Here is a 22681-nt window from a genome sequence, read left to right on the forward strand (position 1 = left end):
TGTAATTCACTATACTAAAGTTACCTATTATTTTTGTAATTTAATGTGCCATAAATTAAAAATAGAAAGTAGTAATTTGAGTAGGTATAATTTTGAAAAAATTTCGGTAATCCGGACGATGTTCGCTCTGAATTCGTCCGGACTATGGAGCTTTACTGTACTTAAAAAGCGCCACGTCGTCGTCGATTTATCGTACCTTTAAATACGTGTACATCCCCTTTTTTGATATTTTATCGATTCGCATCGGCGCAACTGATCAAATATTTAGTCTTACATAGGTAAACAACACAGAGTGAGTTATTACCGTTTTCAGCTAAAAACACTAAATTACTCTTTAAAAATTTAAGTTATATTATTTTGTATAGCCACATATGTATAAAATGTAAATATATAATAAATATTACATTAATATTTTAGTATTATAGGTATAGCAACACAAATAATTTAGTTAACATGAAATGTTATAATTAAGGACTTTTTGAAAATTTGTTGAAACTGTTTAAAGTATTAAGTATAGGTACTTAGAGAAAATCAGCAAAAAAATTACCAAACAAGATAACCATATGACGTGTTCCTACGTAAAGGTATCTATACAATATATACTTATTATTTATTGATATTATATAGTAGGGGTGGCCAAATAATTGAGACTCGCGAGCCGCATGCGGCTCTCGTCATGGTCGTATGCGGCTATAGTGCCTTATTAAAATAAAACCAATATTTACTTATTAGTTATTAATGAAAGAGTTATTATTGTACATATTTATCTATGTGGCTCGTGGTCGTATTCATGTTGGCCACAACTGTTATCAGTGCTCGACTTGACAAAATTAAAGTAGGGGGACTCTGTTAACTTTAAAAAAAAGAGCGTCCCCACCACTTGTTAAACGTTACAAAGCAGTGGGGGCTACGCCCCCACACCCCCTAATACACCTCTTTAAATCATATAAGAAATATTTATGAATAATTAAATTTAAAAAAGAAATTATGTAAATATTATATTGTATATTATATTTTTAACTTATAAAATAAAATATAACAAACTCAAAAACAATAGAAACAAACGGTGCCGTATTTAGGAATTTGACACCAAGAGGCAAAAAAATAAATACGCCTCATTCATCATTATACAAAATACAAATTTGAATTATAAAAAAAATAGCCGCCCTCTCCTACTAAGCCGCCCGGGGCAACAGTACCCTGTAGCTCCCCCCTAAATACGGCCCTGGTTTCAAAAAAAACAAAAAAAAAACTATTGATTTATATATGTTATCACTTATCACTTACATTTTGATAAAAATTAAAAATTCAGAATGATGGCAATGATGGCATGATTTAGCGTCCCATGCGTTCCCCTTAAAAATAAAAGTAGGGGTACGCTGAAATTTCTGAATTATTAGTTGTGGTACTCCGTCCCCCTGCGTCCCCCCTCCAAGTCGAGCACTGGCTTAGCATACCTATAATACTAAAATATTAATATAATATTTATTATATATAAAGTATATTTATTATATTTATATATATATTTTATACAAAGTCTGTTATATATAGGTACCTACTTTATTTATGTATGTAAAACATTTTAATGGTTTTAAAATAATTTTTAGATATAGGTAGGTATAATATTAAGGTGTACTCAATAGCTAATATTAAATAATACACACCTGTCTAAAAGTTAACTTTGAAAAAAGAGTAACGAATTAGTTTAAAGTTAAAATTTTTTTATTTGCAAAAATAAAAAATTCCAGATGCATATGATATGGGTTATTTATAGGTAGTTTTTCTCTACGCTCAAGAAAATTAATGAGAAAATTTGAGATGATACATCAAACTATCAAAGTACCAACTAGTTATCAAAAAACATTGGTCACAACATTTGACATCCACCTCAGGGAACTCATCAAAGCGATAATCTTTATTACCTACCTACCTTAGAAAACATTAATATTACAATTAATATAACGATACAAGTGAAGATAATGGATATTATGTAGCCGATATGGCCAGTAAATTATTACAATTTTTTACTATTTTCGATATTACAAGACGTGATAACATATTTAATATTTAATTATCATTATTGAATATTTTTTGACCCTGTGGAATAGTGGAAATTTACAGTCTAACTAATTTTTGATAGTATGCAAAACCATGCCACAAATTATTTTTTATTTTTATTTGAAGCAAAAAATGTTTACGTTCTTTGGGGATAGCGGGACGCAGCATATAGTCATACAAAGCGGACAAAGCAGGGCAGTCCTGCTCAAAGTCATGTATTATAATTATTATATACCTAATAGATTAATAATTTATAATTAGTATACCTATGCGCAATCCTATCGCTGCGTAGACTGGTCGTCTGGCCAGAAGCTATACTTGTTCAGTATGACTATATAGTGTACAGCCTAAAACTTATATTATAATTTCAAGGTTATGGCTATAAAAGTTGATATAATACTATAATAGAATGTATAACAAATCACAGTAATATATTTTTAAAATAATTAGTAGATAGCAATTTGCACAGCACACGCCATGATGTATAAATATACAAATTTAAAAGTAAAAAAAAATAACTGAATGTGGTGTTTACCTCAAAGCAAGTCGCAAGAAGGACCTGAAACAAACTATACGACGACATATAATACGACATCTTATTAGGACCAGATCTTCCAACACCAAACATATTAGCCTTTCTTTAGTAGACAAGATTGGGTTGTGTATTAATATAATTAATTATCGCTATTATAAATTTATTTTGTAAATACCAAGTGTTTAGGTATAAAGTACCTATTATAAGTTATAACTTTTAACTATAGTTACAAAGTCTATAATAACTGAAAACTACAATTATAAAATACAGCGATTATCCGCACACGCCATTCAATCGTAATAAGAAAACGTAAATGGCAATTTGCGCCTATAATATAAAAAAAGGAAGTACGATTTTGTCTCACTCGAAGGAACCGCCTAGAAAACAGTTCACGCTGTTTAATGAACTTGAATTCAACTGGCTAATGCTGTAAATGGAAATGGAAAAATAATTATACAAAATGTATTATACTGCATTACTGTCCATAGTGTAATCACAATTAAATATAAATCACAAAAACAGATAAGGAGGTCAATGTGGCAGTGTCGCAACTACTGGGTATGCAAAGTGTGCAACACACACAGGCCTCCAGCTCTAAAGGGACTCTAAAACCAAAAACCAAAAATGAAAATCGTCTATTTCAATATTTTTTTTTTGCTCTATCGTTCTACGAATATTTTTAGATTTTATGCTTAAGAATTAAATTAATTATAGGCATAATTATTAAATATAGTGTAAATAGTATGCAATACGTCAATACAGTGCTAAATAATAATAGTAAAGAGTAGGTAATAGTAGTTACTATTTTTAAGCATTTTACAATGTCTGCTCTACAATGTCTGAATCTAGACATACTGCAGTATTTGCATTAAAAGAACGGTTTATTGATGTAATCAAATGTTTAACAGTAATATCACTTACAAGTAGTAAAAAAGATGAACGAGACATGAGTAAAGTACTTAAAAATAAGATAGAATCGAGTGAATTTGTATTAATTTTATATAATTGGGAAAATATTTTAAGATATTTAAATACTGTATCTAAAATTTTACAAAGTACGGATATTTCATTAGAGAATGCTTCTATGCTTCTGGATAAAGCTATTCAAAATATGCAACACATGCGAAATGACTACAGCACAATATATTTAGAATCAAAACGCTTATCTGATGAATGGGGAATTGATATTTCCAGTGTTGGTGAGTTGCGGCCCAAACCCTAAATAACGTACGAGTTGCGGCCCGGGTTTATGAGAGGTACGTACGAGTTGCGGCCCGGATTTATGAAAGGTACGTACGAATGCGGCCATACAATAATGTATATATTACATATATATATTATATATTATATGTCTATATATAGTAATAGTATATAAACATCATCACAATATTATGTAGGTATTTTCTAATATAAATAAAATTGTCGTTCTTATATTAATATTGGTCGTAAATAAAATAAAAGTATTCATAAAATTATAGAATATAATATAATATATTAATATTATGACATAATATTAAAAAAATAATAATTAAAAAAAATAAAACTATAATTGGTGTAATATATTATGATAATAATGTCCAAAAAAAAATCAAAGCATTCATAATGTAAGTCATATATGGCAGATAATAAGATAAAACCATCTATATTATCTTTATCATATTATACCTATACTGCAAAAATATAACTTCCCATACGTATTGAACATTTCGTTTATCGTTATTCGTTTATACGGTACATAGGTAATAGGTATATAATACTGATTAATAATATTGCTGACAAAAATCAAGTAAAAAATTATTAATTTGGGGCCTCCAAACAAATTTTGCACACAGACCTCAGAATTAATAGTTGCGCGGCACTGCAATGAGGATGATGTACATGTGTATAATAGTGTTCACCGGTCAGTAACAGATACAGGTCACTGGCCCAAACCTATATGGCGGAGTGGTGCAGAGGCAATTACCGATACCTCTACTAGCTCTAATAATAATAATAAACAGAAATTAATATCAGAAATAAACATCCCCAAATGTTTCATGTGGGTCCCCTCACACATCGGGATACCCGGAAACGAAAAAGCAGACACATCAGCCTATGAAGCCATTACATCTCCACAGTCCATTAAAATCAACTCTACGTCCTCATTTGAAATCCTCAGCACAATCCATCGGAAAATAATGGAAGAATGGCAACTTTTTTGGGAAAATATTCCCCTTTCCAACAAACTGAGAAATACCAAATTACTCGTCAAGAAATTGAACTATCCTCCCGGCACAAAAAGAAAAGACGAAGTAACAGTTACTCGAGCCAAAATAGGCCACTCTTTCTTAACCCATGTACATCTCATCAAAAAAGAACCAGTACCCATATGCGATACATGCAACGTAACTCTATCAATTGAACATATCGTAATCGTCTGCCCCAAATTCACTGAAGCACGCAAGATACTCCAAAATCCAGCATCACTCTATCAAGCCATCAAAGATGAAAACACAGCTGCAATCAGTACATTTTTCCATAATATAAACACTAAATACCCATTGTAAATAGCAACTATAATAATGTAGTAAAATGTATTCCAAAATGTAATGTATACATATATATATTTTCCTTTCTTTTTCTTGTATACATTTTAACTAAAGTAGGCTAAAAATCTGTGTTGTTGAAGCCTTAATAAACTTTGAAAAAAAAAATAATAATAAATATTATATTACATAAGTAATAAAAATAATAACAATAATAGGTACCTATACTTATTTTAAATAATAACAAAAATTTTAGTGATAATGTGGCGGAGATAGTATATTGTATTTTTAATTTATAAATAGTCACGCATCAATCACGTGCAAGTCTGTGGTTAATAACTTTATAAGGGTAAAATAATGTGTTGTAAAATTAAATATTTATGTACAAAATGTATAACATGTATGTCTATATATGTATAGGAAGGTAAAAGTAAAATCATAGGTAGCATTTGATGAGTTAAATTTACGAAGATGGCTTTGATGGGTGTAAAATATAAAAGCTTTACCTTCAGATATTTCCACGTTAGCACGTGTACAGAAAGTCGAAGTGAATGTAAAACCAAGATCACGAATGCAGCTATCAAAGTGTTAACAGTAAGAAGGACTGCGTTATTACTCATTTTAATAATACGAGAAAGAAATAGGAAGAGTGAACTCTAATAAAAATCATAGATCGGCATTTACCTGTTATTGGTATCAACTATTGAGTAAGTTCGAGTGTCCGAAACTATCCACGTCAAAACTATTGAGACCATCCCGAAGCAGTCTTCGACAGAGTTTACCTTGGAAAATATTTCCATTCAAAGCTACAATTTTTTTTAGGAGCTTTTAATTTTAGAATTTTGACAAAATTTGATATTTAAACGATTTTAGTTATTTTGCTAGTAATTCGTAAAACTTAAACTTTTATGGATATTAATAAATTTATAATAGGTACACGGTACACAATGACAATTACAATTTTTTGAGACTATTTAGGCATTGACTATATTCATACCGTTCTATTGCAAGCCGTGGTTATTTATTCAAGTTAAAAACAATAACATAATAATGTAATTTTTTTTGTGTTTATTTTATTCATAATAATATTAAAAATCTGGTTTTTCAGCCAAATTAAATTAATTTTACGCAGTTGGCGGTGACCAGTTTTAATAAAAACCTCAGTCAGCCATCGTTCATTTTATTTTGTCACACAACACAGACAAAATAATCTATATGCCTGCTGTGTAATCACAAATTTTGCCACGCTGTAAACAAGTCCCCGCCGGCTAAGTTTTTAAACTTTAATTAAGTATAGTTAGGTATGTCACTTTACTAATAGCATTAAAATAAATGATTAGATCTGATTTACGTAGAAATATAAATATATTACTGAGTTAGTAATTACACATTTGCACGAAAACGTTTTTCATATGCAATGATCTATCATTGAATTTAAATTTAAGATGTCCATTATAGTGACAACCTTCTCAGTAATAAGGTACGCTCGACACCTAATGTACAACATATTGATTAACTACTTGTCGACTTTTTACTTTTTAAAAACACATAATATGAGTGGCTTCCAAAAAAAAAAAAAATATATATTTTTAAATATTTACTGTACTATAATTAATTGAAAAACATACCATTTTTCTTATTATAATAATGGAAAAATTGGAAAAAATGATTATATCTAGTACACAAATTTATTTAACATGTCTTTAACGTAATCACAAATATAATATCATCATCTATATTTACAAAAATAATAAATATAAATAATTAAAATAATAGTTATAAGTGATGTACTTATACATAGCAACGTCTTAATTATAACGATATATATAAAATTGAATAAACGCAGTTTAAATTAAATTATGTACTAAAAAAAGGTATTTAGTCAACAAAAAAATTGGATCAGAACAATTAAAATTTATTTTTACAACCAATGACTGTAGAAAACATAATAGTATTTGAACATGGTAAATCAATTTCGTTTTCTATCTATGTTTCGTTTTTTTCTTCTTTTTCAGTGGTTTTTTATGTACTTTGTGCTTACGTTGCTCCTTCTTCTTCTTTTTTTTATGTTTACTGCTATTAGCATCATCAGTCTCTGAAGATGAATCTGAATCATCAGAATCTGAACTACTGGCTAATTTCTTCTTTTTTACATGTTTCTTCTTTCGTTTTTTTGTCTTCTTTCTCTTTTTGGATCGAACTGGCGACGAATCCGATGATGAGCTTGAGCTGCTAGAGCTACTTACTGAATCATCCGATTCTTTATCTTTAGATAATTTTTTTGTTTCTTCTTCGTTATTATTGTCGAACGACTCATCACACACTTTTCGGTCAGGTTCAAGACGACGGTTCTTACGTTCCTTTTTCTCTATTTCTTTTTCTTTTGGTTTCAACTTTTTTACTACCTCTTCCCGTTTTTCTTCTTTTTTCTTTACTTCTTTTTTCTCCAGACGATCTTCTTTCTTGGATATATTTTTATGTTCTAGTGTACGATGATGTTTATCATCTGGCCTTATTACTCTACGAGTATCAGTTTTCTTTAGTTGGTCTGATTTTTTCTCATCGTCACGACGAGGAGGTCGGTTGGAAGAAGTAGTTCTTTCAGTTTTAGCATTTCTGTCTTTTTTTAATGAATCCCTACGAGTTTTGGGAGACGCTCTAACTTTTCTAGGTGGTGGCTCTGGAACGATAAGAGTAGAATGCACTCGGACAGGAGATCTAGAGCGAGAGGTTTTCCGCTTTTCATTTCTTGACTTATAATGCTTATCGTCTTTATCTTCTACTTTTTCACCAAGCCTGTCTTTAGCTGATATACGTTTTGCACCATCTTTATGTTTTTTATCATCTAGTAAATCTGACGGTATTGTTATTTGTATAGAATGACCTAATTTTCTAGCTTCTCTCTGAATAGATAATGAATCTGCTGCAGCATCAGATTCTAAATTCTTTTTATCTTTATTTTTTGATGCGTAATCATCTCTTCTTGATGACTTTTCAGGTCCTGTTTTTATTTCTGATGATTTATCATTAGATCTCCGTTCCCGGTCAGTTTTTCTATCTTTGACATTTTCCAATTTTTTATCCTTCACATCAGGTCTCTTATCTTTATCGAGATCAGTTTTTTTATCTTTAAAATCTTTTGAAATATCAGGTTTTTTATCCTTGACAATATCTTGTTTTTTATCTTTAACATTTTCGATTTTTTTATCCCTACTAGTATCAATTTTCTTTTCTTTTAAATATTCTATTTTTTTGTCTTTGGAAACATCAGACTTCTTTTCCTTCATATTATCTGTTTTTTTCTCTTTACTTAAATGTTTTTCAGATTCAATTTTCTTGTCTTTAATTATGTCTAATTTTTTATCTTTGATGCCCTCAGATTTTTCTACCACAGTTTTTTTACCTGATATATCTATTGTTCTAACAGTTTTTTGGAATATAGCGTTTTCAGCTCGTTTTAATACTTCATTTGTCACGGAAACTTGAGTATAATCGTTTTGAAGTTCCAAATTGTCTACAACGCCTATTTCTTTTTGTTTTTCCGAATCAAACTTATCGTCATTAGCATTAGTATCTTCTTCAACTTCCCATTTTGATCGCTCAGGCAATTCTGCTAAAACTTCTTGTTCTTTTGGTTTTTCTTCAACTGCTTCTCCTAAGGTTTCTTCTTTTAATTTTATATGAGTTTCAGTTTGTTCAGTAATCTTAAAACTGCCCCAACTAGTGTCCACAGGTGCCACTTCATCTAAGTCTCCATAAAGACTATCTGACTCATATTTAGCATTTTTAGTTTTACCTTCTTCTTTAACTACAACAGATTCAAAAGGCGGTGGTGATTCGGATGTTCCAGGAGCAGCTGGTTCTTGGTTAGTTTGATTAGCCCCTTCAATTTCAAGTTTGATTTCACCTTCACTGATTTTATTTTCTTTGTCATCACCTTTTTTACCATCATCTTTTTCTTTTTTTTCTCTACTTTTTTTCTTCTTTTTCTTTTCTAAGTCTATGTCCTTTTTCTTTTTTCTTTTCCCCTTATCTTTTTTATCTGAGTCTTTATGATTCTTTTCAGGGGATATTTTATGTTCTTGCCTTTGTTTTTCAAGTTTATGATGTTTGACGGGCGATTGACTTTTAGATTTCTTTTTTTGTTTATCTTCTTCCTCTTTCTTTTCTTTTTCTCTCTCTCGGATTTCTTTGTCACGAATTTCATCCCAATCACGCACTAAATTTGGATCCATTGCATAGTGTGGATCAAATTGTGCATAATTGTTAGTGTACTCTGTTGGACGGTCAATGCCTATTTCGTAATGCCCTTCAAATTGTCCACGATACCTGTTAAAAACAAAACAAAAGAAAATATGTTAATATATTATGTTAAATGCATCTCATTTTCAAAAAAATCTCAAACTCATTCAAGATTTTAATAGGCTTAAATGTTCACATAATACTAGGCCATGTATCTGAAAATGATAAGATTTTAATATTTCTTTAATATTCTCTCTGTAGCCCAATACTTAATACAGCACTATCTGATATTTAGTTTGATACTGCAACAAAACATGGAATCTTTTTTATCCTTGCGATTAAAGATGTAGAATAATGTTCGATGTAAGGTACTGCATTGTGGTTACACCTGTAAACTTCTATGATTTTTTAGGCCAATATTTAAGCATTAACACAAGTTTTAGATTTATTTCTAAATGGCTAGAAAAGAGAAAAGTTGATTTGATTTACCTTTAGTCTTAAAATGGTTCCAGAATTGGCTGGAACATCTGCATTATTTTCACAGGACAAGATGATTATAAAATGGATAGTCTTATAAACAAGAAATGTAACTAGGAACATTTTATGAAGGACTTATTTGGTATATTCAAGAATACATAGAATTATCATAGGCCAAAATTAATTAGTATGGCTCAAAAACTACTATTAGTAAAATGTGTATCTCTAACTTAAGACATATTCCAAGGTGTCCAATATTAAGAATTATTTTATTCATATGTGTATAGATTAAAATATCAAATATACAATTAAAAAGTTTAAAATTATCAAATTTAATTATGATTTGATATTATGTAAGAATTATAATGTAACTAAATTATTTATTGAACAATGGACACTTGAAACATGCAACTACTATGTTAAAGGAAAACTTAATTTGGAAAAACATTTGTGAAGTCTACGATTACTAAAATAGTTAAAAGAAACTAATAGATTAAATATATTATTAATAATTTTTAATTGTTTCTTAATATATTGAATTGCTTTTAAAGCATATAATACAAAAATTGTATATTATAAATTTAGATTAATTGAAAAGTGCTTATTACATTAATATTATATAAAAAAAAAAAATACAAAAATCAGTCTATAACAATTAATATAAATTCTTTCAAATATTATACATTAAAATATTACGTTAAGTATTTAATAAAAATAACAATTTAAACTATTGAATAAAACACAAGAATATGAGATAGAACTGTTAAAACTAACTAGAAAAATAAATTAAGTATATTTTATTTTAATTCAATTTTAACAATGAAATAAAAGTAAAACCGAATATAATTTCATCGTACTATGGTTATTGCTAATAAGTAATTATTACCAATTTTTTTCATTTTTTTTTTTTTTTTTTGTAATGAGTGCAAATTTCTCAATATTAAATATAAAGTATCAATTTACAAATGCATCAATGTAAAATTTAACCACATTTTATTGAAATCATAAAATAAGATTATCATGAGTATATGAAATGTGTATGTATTATTAACATTTTTTATGAATGTATAAAAAAAATCCATTATAATACATAGTAGAATTTACATTGGATTCCTATATAGAATTATTAAAATTCCATTACAATATCAGTCTTAGTCTTATCTGAGATACATTTGTTTCAATACATAGTCATAACAGAAAATAAAAAATATATACATTTATTTATAATGGGACAACAAAATTCATTCAATACAATTAAAATAAAAGTACACATTTATAACAGCTTAAAATATCACAGATACAATTAAAAGATTAATTAATACTAATAAACCATGTAACATTATAATGTGAATCACATATAACAAATCAAAATGTATATATATTATATAAAAAATATAATATATACATATACAATACATAGGTATAATTATTTAACCAGTTCATTTACAGATTACAATTATCATTACTATATATCTAAAAAAAATGTAAAAACCACAAGTAGGTAAAACAATATTAACTTAATTATGTATTGATTCAATACAAATTAAATAGACCAACAAATATATAGGATAACAGTAGTAGGTAATAAGTACTATAGAAATAATTCCAATTTAAATTAAAAATCAATTAAATGCATCAAACCATTTATATTAAGATGTGTATTATTTTGTATTTCTTAACTAGACATTAATTACTATTAAAAATATTTTCAACACATTTTGTATTATACCATGATATAAATTTTGTTTGTTATTGAGTTTCATTAAAAAAAAATGAAGAAAAATTCAATCAGAAGGGATTATATTGTTAAATTTAAAATATGATTATTTTTATATTTTTCTAAGAATTAGACACTATTGTACATTTTCTTATCAGTTTAAATTAAGTTAAATCATTAAATGGGTGTAAAAACGGCCTTGAATGAGTGTTTAATGACAACATACATAACCAAACCAAAATTATTTCGCCATTAATTGGAAATCATCAGTCGTTAAAAACCACTGATATCTTGTTAAATTAGAGAATTATACTTAAGTGTAAGGGTGTATTTAACTTGAATTCATGAGGAGTCTTATATGGAAATCTATAATATTGTTAATGAACTAGTGATGACAAATTTTAAATAAACATGAGTCATGGTAGTGAATATTGAATAGATGTTGACAATTATTGTACATATTAAATGTATATACCAAATGGCTATTCATAATTTATTTTAAACATAAAATTCATACATTCTGAATGGTATGTAATAATTTTGTCATATTAAAAAATTTATAGATTTAATAAGTATAGTGAATGGTCATAAACCTCATATTTAAAAAGAAATTTTATAAAATTAGTAATGTGGAATAATATTTATTTTAAAAACGATGATAAACAATAGTTATTTTAATTGTTTTATAATCAATTTTCAAGGATAAAATATTTAAAATTCCAACTTAAGATAAAGATGAGACAATTAATATGTATTACACTGTATCAGATCTGCTCTGCCTCATCTATTAGTAAATAATAAAAAAAATTTGATTTTGTTTTTGTATGTATAATCTTTTTTCAATATTATACAATAACTTTTACAGGCATAATTTGAACTATTTTTACTAAATTAAAAAAAATGAAGTATAAAACATTGACTAGATAAATCAATAAGTTCCTTCATACCATTTATAATTCAATAAAGCAATTAAAATTATGAGCATAATGTTAATAGTATTTTTGGACGAGTATCTCATCATGTGTTTGAGGTTTTGCGCAATCATAATATAATTTTTTTAAACGAGAGAAAATAATATTTGTGACCGGAAATATTCATATATTACCGATTGCCTCTTATTTATTTCATCATCATATATTTGACATTTAAAAAATTACTTTTAAATGACAATACCAGAAGATAGCTCATTTTTTAGTAAATAATTATTAGATATTTCTCCTCTGTATCAGTGCTACTAGAAATCGTAATAAAAATGTGTAACAGTTTTATGAATTATGTTATTAAAGAATTTGTTTAAAAAATATGAATCATTAAAAATAAAAAGTAAAATTTTTTTATTTTCATACATTATTAAAGGAGCCTACAGAATCCCGTACGGCTGTATAGTGTACACATATTTAAACTAACTTTTGTAGTAATTGCTGATTTTTGACTATTGATACTATCATTTTAAATTATTTGTTAGAGGATTATAAAATCAAATTATCAAAAATTTTGAAATCTCCTAACACACAAAATCTCTAAAGAAATTATTTTCCCTACAAATTAAATTTTAGTGATAACACATATCCATATTCCATATAAACAACTTCTTTTATGCTATTTCAGATACTTAGTTTGTCACTGAAAATAGGATAACATAATATTTTAGGTTTAGGAGTATAAAAAACATTATACATTGAAATCTTAATAGGAGAAGTTTTTATAATGCAAGTTTTGATACATAATATTTAACAATAACAATAAATTAGCATCTATCACATAGTAAAATTTTTAATAATTTAAATAAACAATACAAAAATCCTTATTCTGTTGAAAAGTGAGAAGCATTGATAAAATACTACCGTGACACAGAACAGCCCATTAAAAACATTGCCCAACCATATTACAATATAAAAATTTTAAAATGGTTGCTAAACTGTAATATGCTCAGTGCATACTCATTTAAATTTTTACCGACTTGCTAGAAAAAAAACTGTCAAACAAATATAACTATAGTTTGAAACTTATTGCAATTGCATGTTTTTTTTTGAACTGGATAGATTATTTGGATATTTTAGGAAAAATTTATATTTGAGCAATTTTTTGGATATTTATATAATTTTGGACTTTTTTATTTTAGAGCCGGTACCTAAAATTGTTGGGTTGACATTTAGATTCTTAACGGCACGAAGAAATTAAAATCAGTACATGTTTGTTTATCACAGTGATTGCATATCATGTTATTCATTGTTTATTGACCCAGTACAAGTTCCTGTTTTTTAAAACTCAAGTTGTTTTATTTTACGAGTTTAAAAATTCCTAAAACATGCAATAGTGTCTATATAAATATATATTTTTGAATTCAGATGAAATGTATTTTCTATCAATGGATTTATTTTATTTAGTAAACCCCATGGAACGAGGTGTTAAATTATTTCTATTTCTAAAATTGTGATATGTTTTACGCGTTTAAAGGAAAATAAATATTAAATTGGCCTATATCGCCGGGGGTATATTTCATTTAATAAAAAAATAAAATAAAAAAATATTAACTAATATTTTTAAGCATATTTATATGATTTTGACAGTATATTTTAATAATTTTTAGTACAACAAGTCTTTTACTCCAACCATAATTAAGTGCTAAAATAAAAAATAAACATTATTGTAAATAATATTCCTTGTTTTGTTTAAAATTGAAATTAAAATTATTATGAACTAAGGACGTACTATTTTAATGAATTTAATTATTGTAATATTATTAATATGATAATTGCAAACTATAAACAGCAAACAAGTTAATTAATGATAAAAAAAATATAGACCCGTCATATTCATTTGACAGACTCAATATTCAATATTATGCTGACACCTCATTTCAAATTCTCTAAGTATAACTGTTGGCAAGCAAAATATTATAATATTTGTCTCAAGAAGCTTTTTTTAACGTAACTCATAACACTATTTATACATTGTATTACTTGTTCCTTTCTTAGAATAAACAAATAGAATCTTCTATAAAAACTTTGTATAAGGTTTAAAAAATAAAGAAATTGGAAATTATTTCATATAAAAATTCTTGTTTTAGACAATCCTTTAAAATATTTACACACAAAAAATTAAACTACAAGTTAAGTAGCTAGAAGAGATCAATGAGTAAAAATAAAATAAAATAATTTACAATGAATATTCTTTTGAACTAAATTGAATAATTCATAAGATTTACAAAAATATAAAGATATCACTATATTTTATCACAGAATCGATTTGAGTAGGAAATACATTTTCATATAAAATTTAAAAATAATGTAACGAAAAAAAAAACAAACAAAAAACAACACCTAATAAAATATTTATGATATTAGATGGTAAATAATAAGTTGAAAATTAATTAAATTTTGAATTAAAAAAATTCATGTTGGCAATAATGATTAATTGGGTTTCCTTCTTGTGGTAATCTACAGTGTTCGAATATGAACTCACTATCGGTACTAGATACTGCAAAAACATTTACAACAAAACTGTACCTGTGTGATTGTTGGTATGGCTGTGAAGTTCCCTTATTCCAGGTGCCTCGACCACGCCAATTTCCTCCCTTAGTTCCAAAATTGTCATCTTCTCTATGATAATTGTTAAATCTAAATAATAAAGTAATTATATAATTATTAGAAATATAAAAATAAATTAAAGATACGTTGCATAAGTACACATAAAAATGAGATATAACTTAGAAAGTGTAATCCTAAAGTGTACATAATATATTTTTTTTAAATATTTGTCACGAGCAACATTTTTTAAAAATATAGGACAGTAAACTAATAACTGGGAAAGTATAGTTCTTCATTGAGTCACTGTTATGCATGAGTTAAATTTAAATTTAATGATTAATTAATACAAACAAAAAATGATTTTCAGTGAAGACTGTATTAAATTTAAAAATATACCTTCTACTTTAGTAACTATATCAAATTTTTTATGAGAAACCACTCTCAAAGTTGAATATAAATGCATTTTCACTGTTACAAAGGGGGATGACAGGCAGGAAATAAAACCCAAATTGTAAAAATCAATTACATTTATTGCTCAGCTCAGAAACTGAAATTAGTATGTATTTTATTAATGATGAGGATGACATATTAAAAATTCAATAGGTTAACATTTAACATATTATACTAATATACTATAGGTGAAAGTCGATACAAATATTTAATATATGAATGTATTATTTTTGCCTTAGAATATATTTAAAAAATCAATGTTTCACTATCAAACTAATACTGAAAACTGTTATAACTCAGTCAATTAAATTTTTAATACATATTAAATTTACATTAGTTTCTTTAATTGTTATAATAATTATGAGTCCAGAATGATAATAAATTGCTCATAAACTATTGTTTTGAAATTTGAATATTTTTAATTGGTGTTCCTAATTTGGGAAGAAGGGTTATTATTTTAAAAACAATAACAGGAGAGGAACGTACAAATGTTTAACCAATTGCACTCATGAAAATTGATTACAAGATACAAAATAGTATCCGAAAAATAATATTATACCTAGCAGGCGAAGAGTAAAAAGATGGAGATCTTGATCTGAAACGAGGTGATGGTGACATTCGGTTTCTGTGAGTAAGAGATCGAGATCTTGAGCGGGTTCTAAAATTTAACACGTACAAAGTATTTATTAATTAAATACAAGTATAAGTTATTATGACCTAAGTGATTAAATTTTACCTTCGATGAAGAGATAAAGATCTAGATCTTCGTCCTTGCACATCACGACTTGGACTACGTGTTCTTCTTCTTGATTTAACTAGTAAACGTTTTACAGGAGACAAACTTTTCTTGCGTTTTCTTACAGGACTGCGAGAACGTGTGCGGCTACGTCGTCTAGGAGTTATTGATCTATTTCGTAGTAAGGGTGACCTATAATGATTACAAATTAAATAAACATGTCAACTTAGGGTATAATAGTTATTTATTTTATTTTATTACCTTGAAATTGATCGTGTTCTATGATTCATAATCCTTGATGGTGAACGACTTAGACTGCGAGAGCGTTCCCTAGACCTAGATCGAGATATAGATCGGGATCGAGATCTGGACACAGAATGACAAACTCTCATATCCCGACGTTTACTATCACGCTCTCGAAGTATTCGCTGAAATACTGCTAATGGATCATCTATAGTTCTTTTATTACTAAAATAATAAAATATAAATTAAGAAACGTTGAAACTTTTAGTATTTTAATATCATTTAAAAAACAGAACATACTCAATATTTTAAATGATTACGATTAATAAATAGAGTTAAGTAAGCAAATAAATATTCTATATTTAATTTTAAAATCTTACTTCAAATAATTTCCTCCATTGCGATAATCAGGACGATAACTAGATCCCATTGGCTGTCCACGAGTTGGTCTTCTACTATATCCTCGATGGTAACCTCTACTTCTCATATCCACAGGCATATTATATGGATCATAATTAGACATGGGTGGTGGTGGATAATAACCTATATAAAATAAATAAATTCTTAATTTTAAAGCAAATATTTTATACAGATGTTATGAATAAAAATAATTATAAATGTTAATTACCAGTAGGATAACCTGTTCTTATCATTGGCTGAAGAGGTCCAGATTGGTTGTCAAATTTGTCCATTTGATGACGATTTGACTCGGGAGGATGCATTCCTTCATCTGATGAAGCATTAGCTGGGCTATTGTTTCTGTCTAATCCAGGTGGTGGAGGATTATGAATTCTAAAACAAACATTTGCCTAGATAATTTGCTTTTTATAACTTTAATACTTATATAACTGAATAAAATAAACTTACGGTTGCATTTGATTATAGCCATCAGATTGAATTGATGGAGGTGGATGAGCGAAAGGAGGTGGTGGTACTGAAATATCTGCGGGTCCTACGGGCAAACAAGGGCGCATGTGTGGGTGAGGGGGGATAGATAAAGATTGAGAATTAAATCGTGCAATATGTTGTCCACGATTTTCTGTAGACTTTGTAACTGTATGCCGCATATTTTGGAAAGTATTTACGGGTATGTAAACATTTGTATTATTTGGGCGACTATTGTTGTTCATAGATACTGGCGGAATTTGAGATTGAACTTGGGATGGACCAGTTTTAAAAGTAGAATGATTATGAGAATTATTATTGATTGTGCCAATTGCAGAGTAATTTTGTTGACTTATATCAATAGGGTCACCAACAGCAGCAATTTTTTGATAAATTTCATCCCTGGATTCTTCAATTGAAGGATCAGGCGGTGGTGATTGGGTGCTAGCTGGAATGATCACTTCTGAAAGTTAAACTCTAGATGATATATGTAAATTAATTTGGAGTGTAATAAGAAACGTATAGGACCAAAAAGAATAGGATCCAGGATGAAAGAAAGTGTTAAAGAATTTATACTTAGAATTCCTTTTGCGAGTGGTAACATATAAAATTAATATTGCTGCTTGAAAATGTTTTGGAACTATGAAACAAAAGTAATTGTTATCATGCATTTTATGTTAAAATCAAATATAACCAAACCTATTTTATAACTAATAAATTAAGCTACCAACATTTAAAATTTTTAATACCACTTAGTTTTTCAAAAACATATCATATAAGTTCACAATTTCTCAACAAAATATATAAATCAAGTTTTATTTGTTTTGTAACTTTATTAAACTATGTAATTATATAGCATAACTTATGTTATTTTATATTTTTATTTGATTTTCAATATCTATTACCTATCTGGATTGTTAGCATCATAAGTTGCAATTTTCATTGAATGAAAAAAACAACCCAGATATTAAATTAATGTCTTATCCAGCATAAAAAGTTGAAATTTAAAAGTTTAATTGGAAAAATGAAAGGTAAAGTATGATAAAAAGATATGATAAAGAACATGTTTCACTTTGAGGAATGAAAATAATAATGAACATTTATGTTACCTTCTTTTGGTGGTTGAATGTTTATTTTGGGAATTGATGCCTGTTCTTTAGGCGGAGTTATTTTTTCTTTTGATGCTTCTATTCGTTTACTATAACCAGTTTTATCTTTGAAACCATTTACAGCATTTCGTAAATATCTATTTGGTATTAAAGTTTCTGGTGATATTTCTTTCCCATGACAATCTGGACACTCGTTTTCCTCAGATTCTAAAAGAGCATTTCGAATACCTAGAATTGATAAACAGTTAATACTCTAATATTTGAGTTTAGATAGCTCAAATAAAAAAATGTATTTACATTCATCACAAAATGAAGTCCCACAACATGGCATCATAATTGCATCTGTTAATAAATCAGAACACAATGTGCATAATAAATCTTCAGGGATTATTACTTTCTCGACTTTTGTTTCCTGTTTTTTTTGTGGTTTCATACTTTGTTTGTAAGCTTCCCTAGGATAAAATAAATATTAAACAATGAATTGATACACTGAGCTTATAATACATACTGGTCAATACTGGGAACTGCAAATGTACCCAAACCAGTTAACATTGCTCCAGGAACTGAAGGACCATCAACTGGTACTAAAAATCCTCTTGGAATGCCTGTAGCTTTTTTAATATCAATTGGATCCTAAAAAAAGTAATACATTAAATCTAAAAATTATTACCTAGTTATCATTATAATTAATCTTACTGCAGTTGTATTATTATTAGGACAATTTTTAATCCAATGACCAGGATTATGACAACGATGACAAACATAATTTATAGGTACTTCACCATACTGATTTCCACCTCGAATTTTCACAAAGCTAAAATGAAAAATAAAATTAATTTTTGTTATATATTATTTTTTTTAGGTACATAATAAATGAAACAAAGAACTAAAATTAACAGGAAAGTAGCCAAGAAAAATGCAGATGAAAAGTTGATATATAAAATTATAAATTTACAAGAAAATTCAAAATTGTAGATGACTGCAATGATATTAATAAGCTTTAATGCAAAAAATAAAACATATCTAATAAAATATATTTGACATTTATCAACAATATATCGTATAATGTAAGTTGTATGAAATGCAATTGTGATATTGCTATATTAGTTATATACTTACTTAGATGGATCATATTCCTGTGTAGATTGTGCCATCATAGCATTGATTTTATCTTCTTCACTTGCATTAGAGCCTAGTAAATCTGCACCCTAAAGAATTTTAAAAGTAATACTTTAATATAACTATACATTTGAACTAAAAAAATTATATTAATACCTTAAGTTTAGCAGAATCTGGTTCATGTGAATCTAAATTTAATATCTATTAAGTTAAAATATAAAATTAATAAAGTACACATAATAAAGGTAAATAGTTCAATATATTATACAAGATATACCTGTTTTGAAAGAACTAATTGATTGTTTTGTTCGGCTCTTTCCCTAAAAAAAAAATATCATTCTGTTATAATTTGATCTAAATTTAACAGAGCTATTAAAATGTTACTTGTATAAAAAGACTTATTTTGAACGATTTATTAACAAGAAAATTAATGGTGAATAATTTACAATTAAAATTTTTTGTATCTAAACATTCTATTTGGAACTGGGCAGAAATTATTGTTAAATATATCTTAAATTTCACAAAACATAACAAGATAATAAAGGTTCTTATAGTTCAGATAATTTTGCTTTTTTAGATAACAACACATTTGCATGTCATAATATATCAGTCTTAAAAATGTATAACATAGCGAATTTGTATTCAGCATTTGTAGTTTAGCATTATTAGCTTTAATATGAGAAAAAAATGGCCAAATATCAAACTTAAAGTTAAGAATATTATCTGTATTATCTAGTTAATTAACTAAAATATTTTAATTTTTCAACAAGTTAAAACACAGATAATGTTTTTACTATTAAGTTTGATAGTTTGATAATAGATTAATTCACTCTAATATTAAAATGAACGACAACAAAATGAATAAAAAGAAGTTTGAAAGAGAAATTTGATATTTTGTCTGTTTGTACAACTAAAGAAAAATATGTTATATTTAACATTTTCTAAACGCTTTAATCAAGATGACATATATGTACATTATTTGGTTAGTATGTTCTACAAAGGAATAATATATATTTACAATATGCAAGAGTTTTGATGTGTTTCAATATTTAGTAATAATATTTAAGGTATATATTATATACAAATTAAAAACATGAAATTAAATATGCTGCAATCTGTGAATTAATGTCTACTATTCAAGAAATACATATAATATAAATTTACTTTAGATAAATTTAAAATGTATTATTACATTTTAAGTTTCTTTAAAATTTGTTAAAGGGTTCATAAAGTGTAGTTTTCATTATTAAATGCAAAAAAAAAAAATACATACCATGCTTTTTTTTGTTGTGTTGTAAGTGGTATTCTCGAAACAATTAAAGATGTATTTTTTGGAATTAATGTCTGGTCATCGGTATATTCTAAAACAATAATTAGAAATATTTATTTAAATTTAATTTAATGTGGATAAAACAATATATATAAAATAAAACCAAGATATGACATGCATAATATTTGACGCTTATAAGAGCAATAAGATACTAATTTGTACCTAGTTAAGTATCCCTATTACTTTTAACCTGTCAAATAAAAATAATAAAAAATCAATTCACATTTAATAAAATACTTAATTTTTACTGCTTATATAGGTAATAAAATTACATTAAGAAGTAAAATTAATCACACATTAACTATTATTAAGAGAATGATACAATCATATTTTTCTCATTTTATTATTCATATAAGATTTACAAAAGATTAAAAATAATCCTTAGAGAAATTTTTTTTTAACTTACGATGTTGAATAAAAAATATAATATGTATAATAAATTATTTCAAATTTTTTATACATCTATAAGAACCTATAGGGGTTATAACATTTTAAAAATAAAAATATAATAGGTTATATATAAAATTTAAAACAAAAAAAAGTAGACATAAATATAGTTTGTCCACAAGACACAAAATATGATAAGAAACTATATTGTTTTTAGAATAAACCATTTAAATTTTTAGAGATAGACATTATCTGACTTAATTTATTATTGGTCAGAAATATGGTTTGGTGACAAATCAATGACCTCAGTTCAACACGCTTTCATGAATATGCTTGAAAAATTTTAGCCAATTTTTAAACCCTGACATAAAATATATAATAAACAAAGTATAAATACACTATTGTTTGTTAGCCTTACCTTCATTAGTCTGAGCGTTGGTGACCTGTAAATCGAAATCTGTGTTCTTGCCAATTTGTTTTTGATGAAGAATAGCCTTTTTCAAATCTCTCACGGATATGTGAAGACCATCGAACGTGATTGTATCATAAGAAATGGCGGATTTAAATTTGTAATGGACCGACATAATTTCACTAGTAACATGCGTTCAGGCCTCAGTATTTGATTTCAGATCTACCTAAACCTTTTAATACAATAATTTGTTTAATTATTTATACACATGGTAATTTGGAAAGTGTTAAGAGACTAAAATATAATATAGTCTCGATATAAATCGGGAAAACTCACCCATCGATAAGGATTGCCGGCCGGAGGAACTCAAAGAAGTTAGTTTGGAAAATCAGTCCGATAAAGTAGATGCACGGATGTCGACAATAATCATAGTAAAGAGATTAAAATTAAACAAGGCTGCAGTGAACGATTGTAGAATTCTGTCAAGTAGTGTTGGCGCATTGCATTCGTTGCAATATGTTCAGCCGTTTATGGCCACTAAATAAATATTAATAGTAATAACTAATAGTAATAATAATAATAAGACTAATGCCAGAGAAACGATAAAAAAATCTAAAACATGTAAACAACACGAACGAAACGTTTTCAACTTTCGGATATTATGACAGTGTCGCCAAACTGCCAAAGTGGGCTTGTTGTGTAACCATAAAATAATAATATTACGTTCCAACGTTCGTTCATTGGTTCCAACCACATTATTCCGTAATCATAGTACGGTAATAACTGCGATTGAACATTTGAACCGCCAAATTTATGTTGTTTAATTATCATATTATTTTTGGTACAATTAAAATTTACAAAAAAATTTACGTTACTGTCTTACTGAATATTAATAAATAATGACTAGATGCTCGAATTCTACTATTAAG

The 22681-nt window shown here is 27.2% G+C and overlaps 2 protein-coding genes across 3 annotated transcripts; one reads left to right on the plus strand and one right to left on the minus strand.

Moving 5' to 3' along the window:
- Positions 1–423: 423 nt before the first annotated feature.
- LOC149058473 (uncharacterized) lies at positions 424–19429 on the plus strand. Of its 2 annotated transcripts, none has more exons than XR_016190494.1 (3): positions 424–584; positions 3788–3882; positions 19370–19429. XR_016190494.1 is itself a non-coding variant. In XM_089220917.1 (3 exons), exon 3 carries the CDS (start codon positions 4630–4632, stop codon positions 5137–5139), a length of 510 nt encoding a protein of 169 aa, XP_089077043.1. In that variant the 5' UTR covers positions 424–584; positions 3788–3882; positions 4426–4629; the 3' UTR covers positions 5140–5233. The 2 variants fall into 2 exon arrangements, 1 of the variants encoding a protein (XP_089077043.1); XM_089220917.1 differs by lacking the exon at positions 19370–19429 and adding an exon at positions 4426–5233.
- snama (something that sticks like glue) lies at positions 6465–22356 on the minus strand. The gene is made up of 18 exons (XM_015517027.2): positions 22089–22356; positions 21762–21984; positions 20900–20987; positions 19904–19946; positions 19783–19827; positions 19627–19715; positions 19204–19321; positions 19016–19140; positions 18805–18959; positions 18508–18735; positions 17381–17861; positions 17142–17305; positions 16894–17056; positions 16532–16738; positions 16271–16462; positions 16094–16192; positions 15064–15174; positions 6465–9447 (listed from the first exon to the last, which is right to left on the minus strand). The coding sequence occupies exons 2-18, from the start codon at positions 21925–21927 to the stop codon at positions 7101–7103; spliced, it is 4821 nt and encodes a 1606-aa protein (XP_015372513.2). The 5' UTR covers positions 21928–21984; positions 22089–22356; the 3' UTR covers positions 6465–7100.
- Between the last annotated feature and the right edge of the window lie 325 nt (positions 22357–22681).

This window comes from Diuraphis noxia, unplaced genomic scaffold (genome assembly GCF_037042655.1).
Source record: "Diuraphis noxia isolate RWA-SAM2 unplaced genomic scaffold, SU_Dnox_SAM2 contig0002, whole genome shotgun sequence".
Classification (NCBI taxonomy): domain Eukaryota; kingdom Metazoa; phylum Arthropoda; class Insecta; order Hemiptera; family Aphididae; genus Diuraphis; species Diuraphis noxia.

Excerpts from the sequence above, each read along its gene's own strand:
- LOC149058473 (XM_089220917.1), top strand. The coding sequence starts at position 4,630 with ATGTGGGTCCCCTCACACATCGGGATACCCGGAAACGAAAAAGCAGAC.
- snama (XM_015517027.2), bottom strand. The coding sequence starts at position 21,927 with ATGTCGGTCCATTACAAATTTAAATCCGCCATTTCTTATGATACAATC. Across the intron at positions 18,960-19,015 it reads GCAGTTCCCAGTATTGACCA|GGAAGCTTACAAACAAAGTA; the intron begins GTATGTATTATA and ends ATTTTATCCTAG. Across the intron at positions 16,463-16,531 it reads AGAACACGATCAATTTCAAG|GTCACCCTTACTACGAAATA; the intron begins GTAATAAAATAA and ends TAATCATTATAG.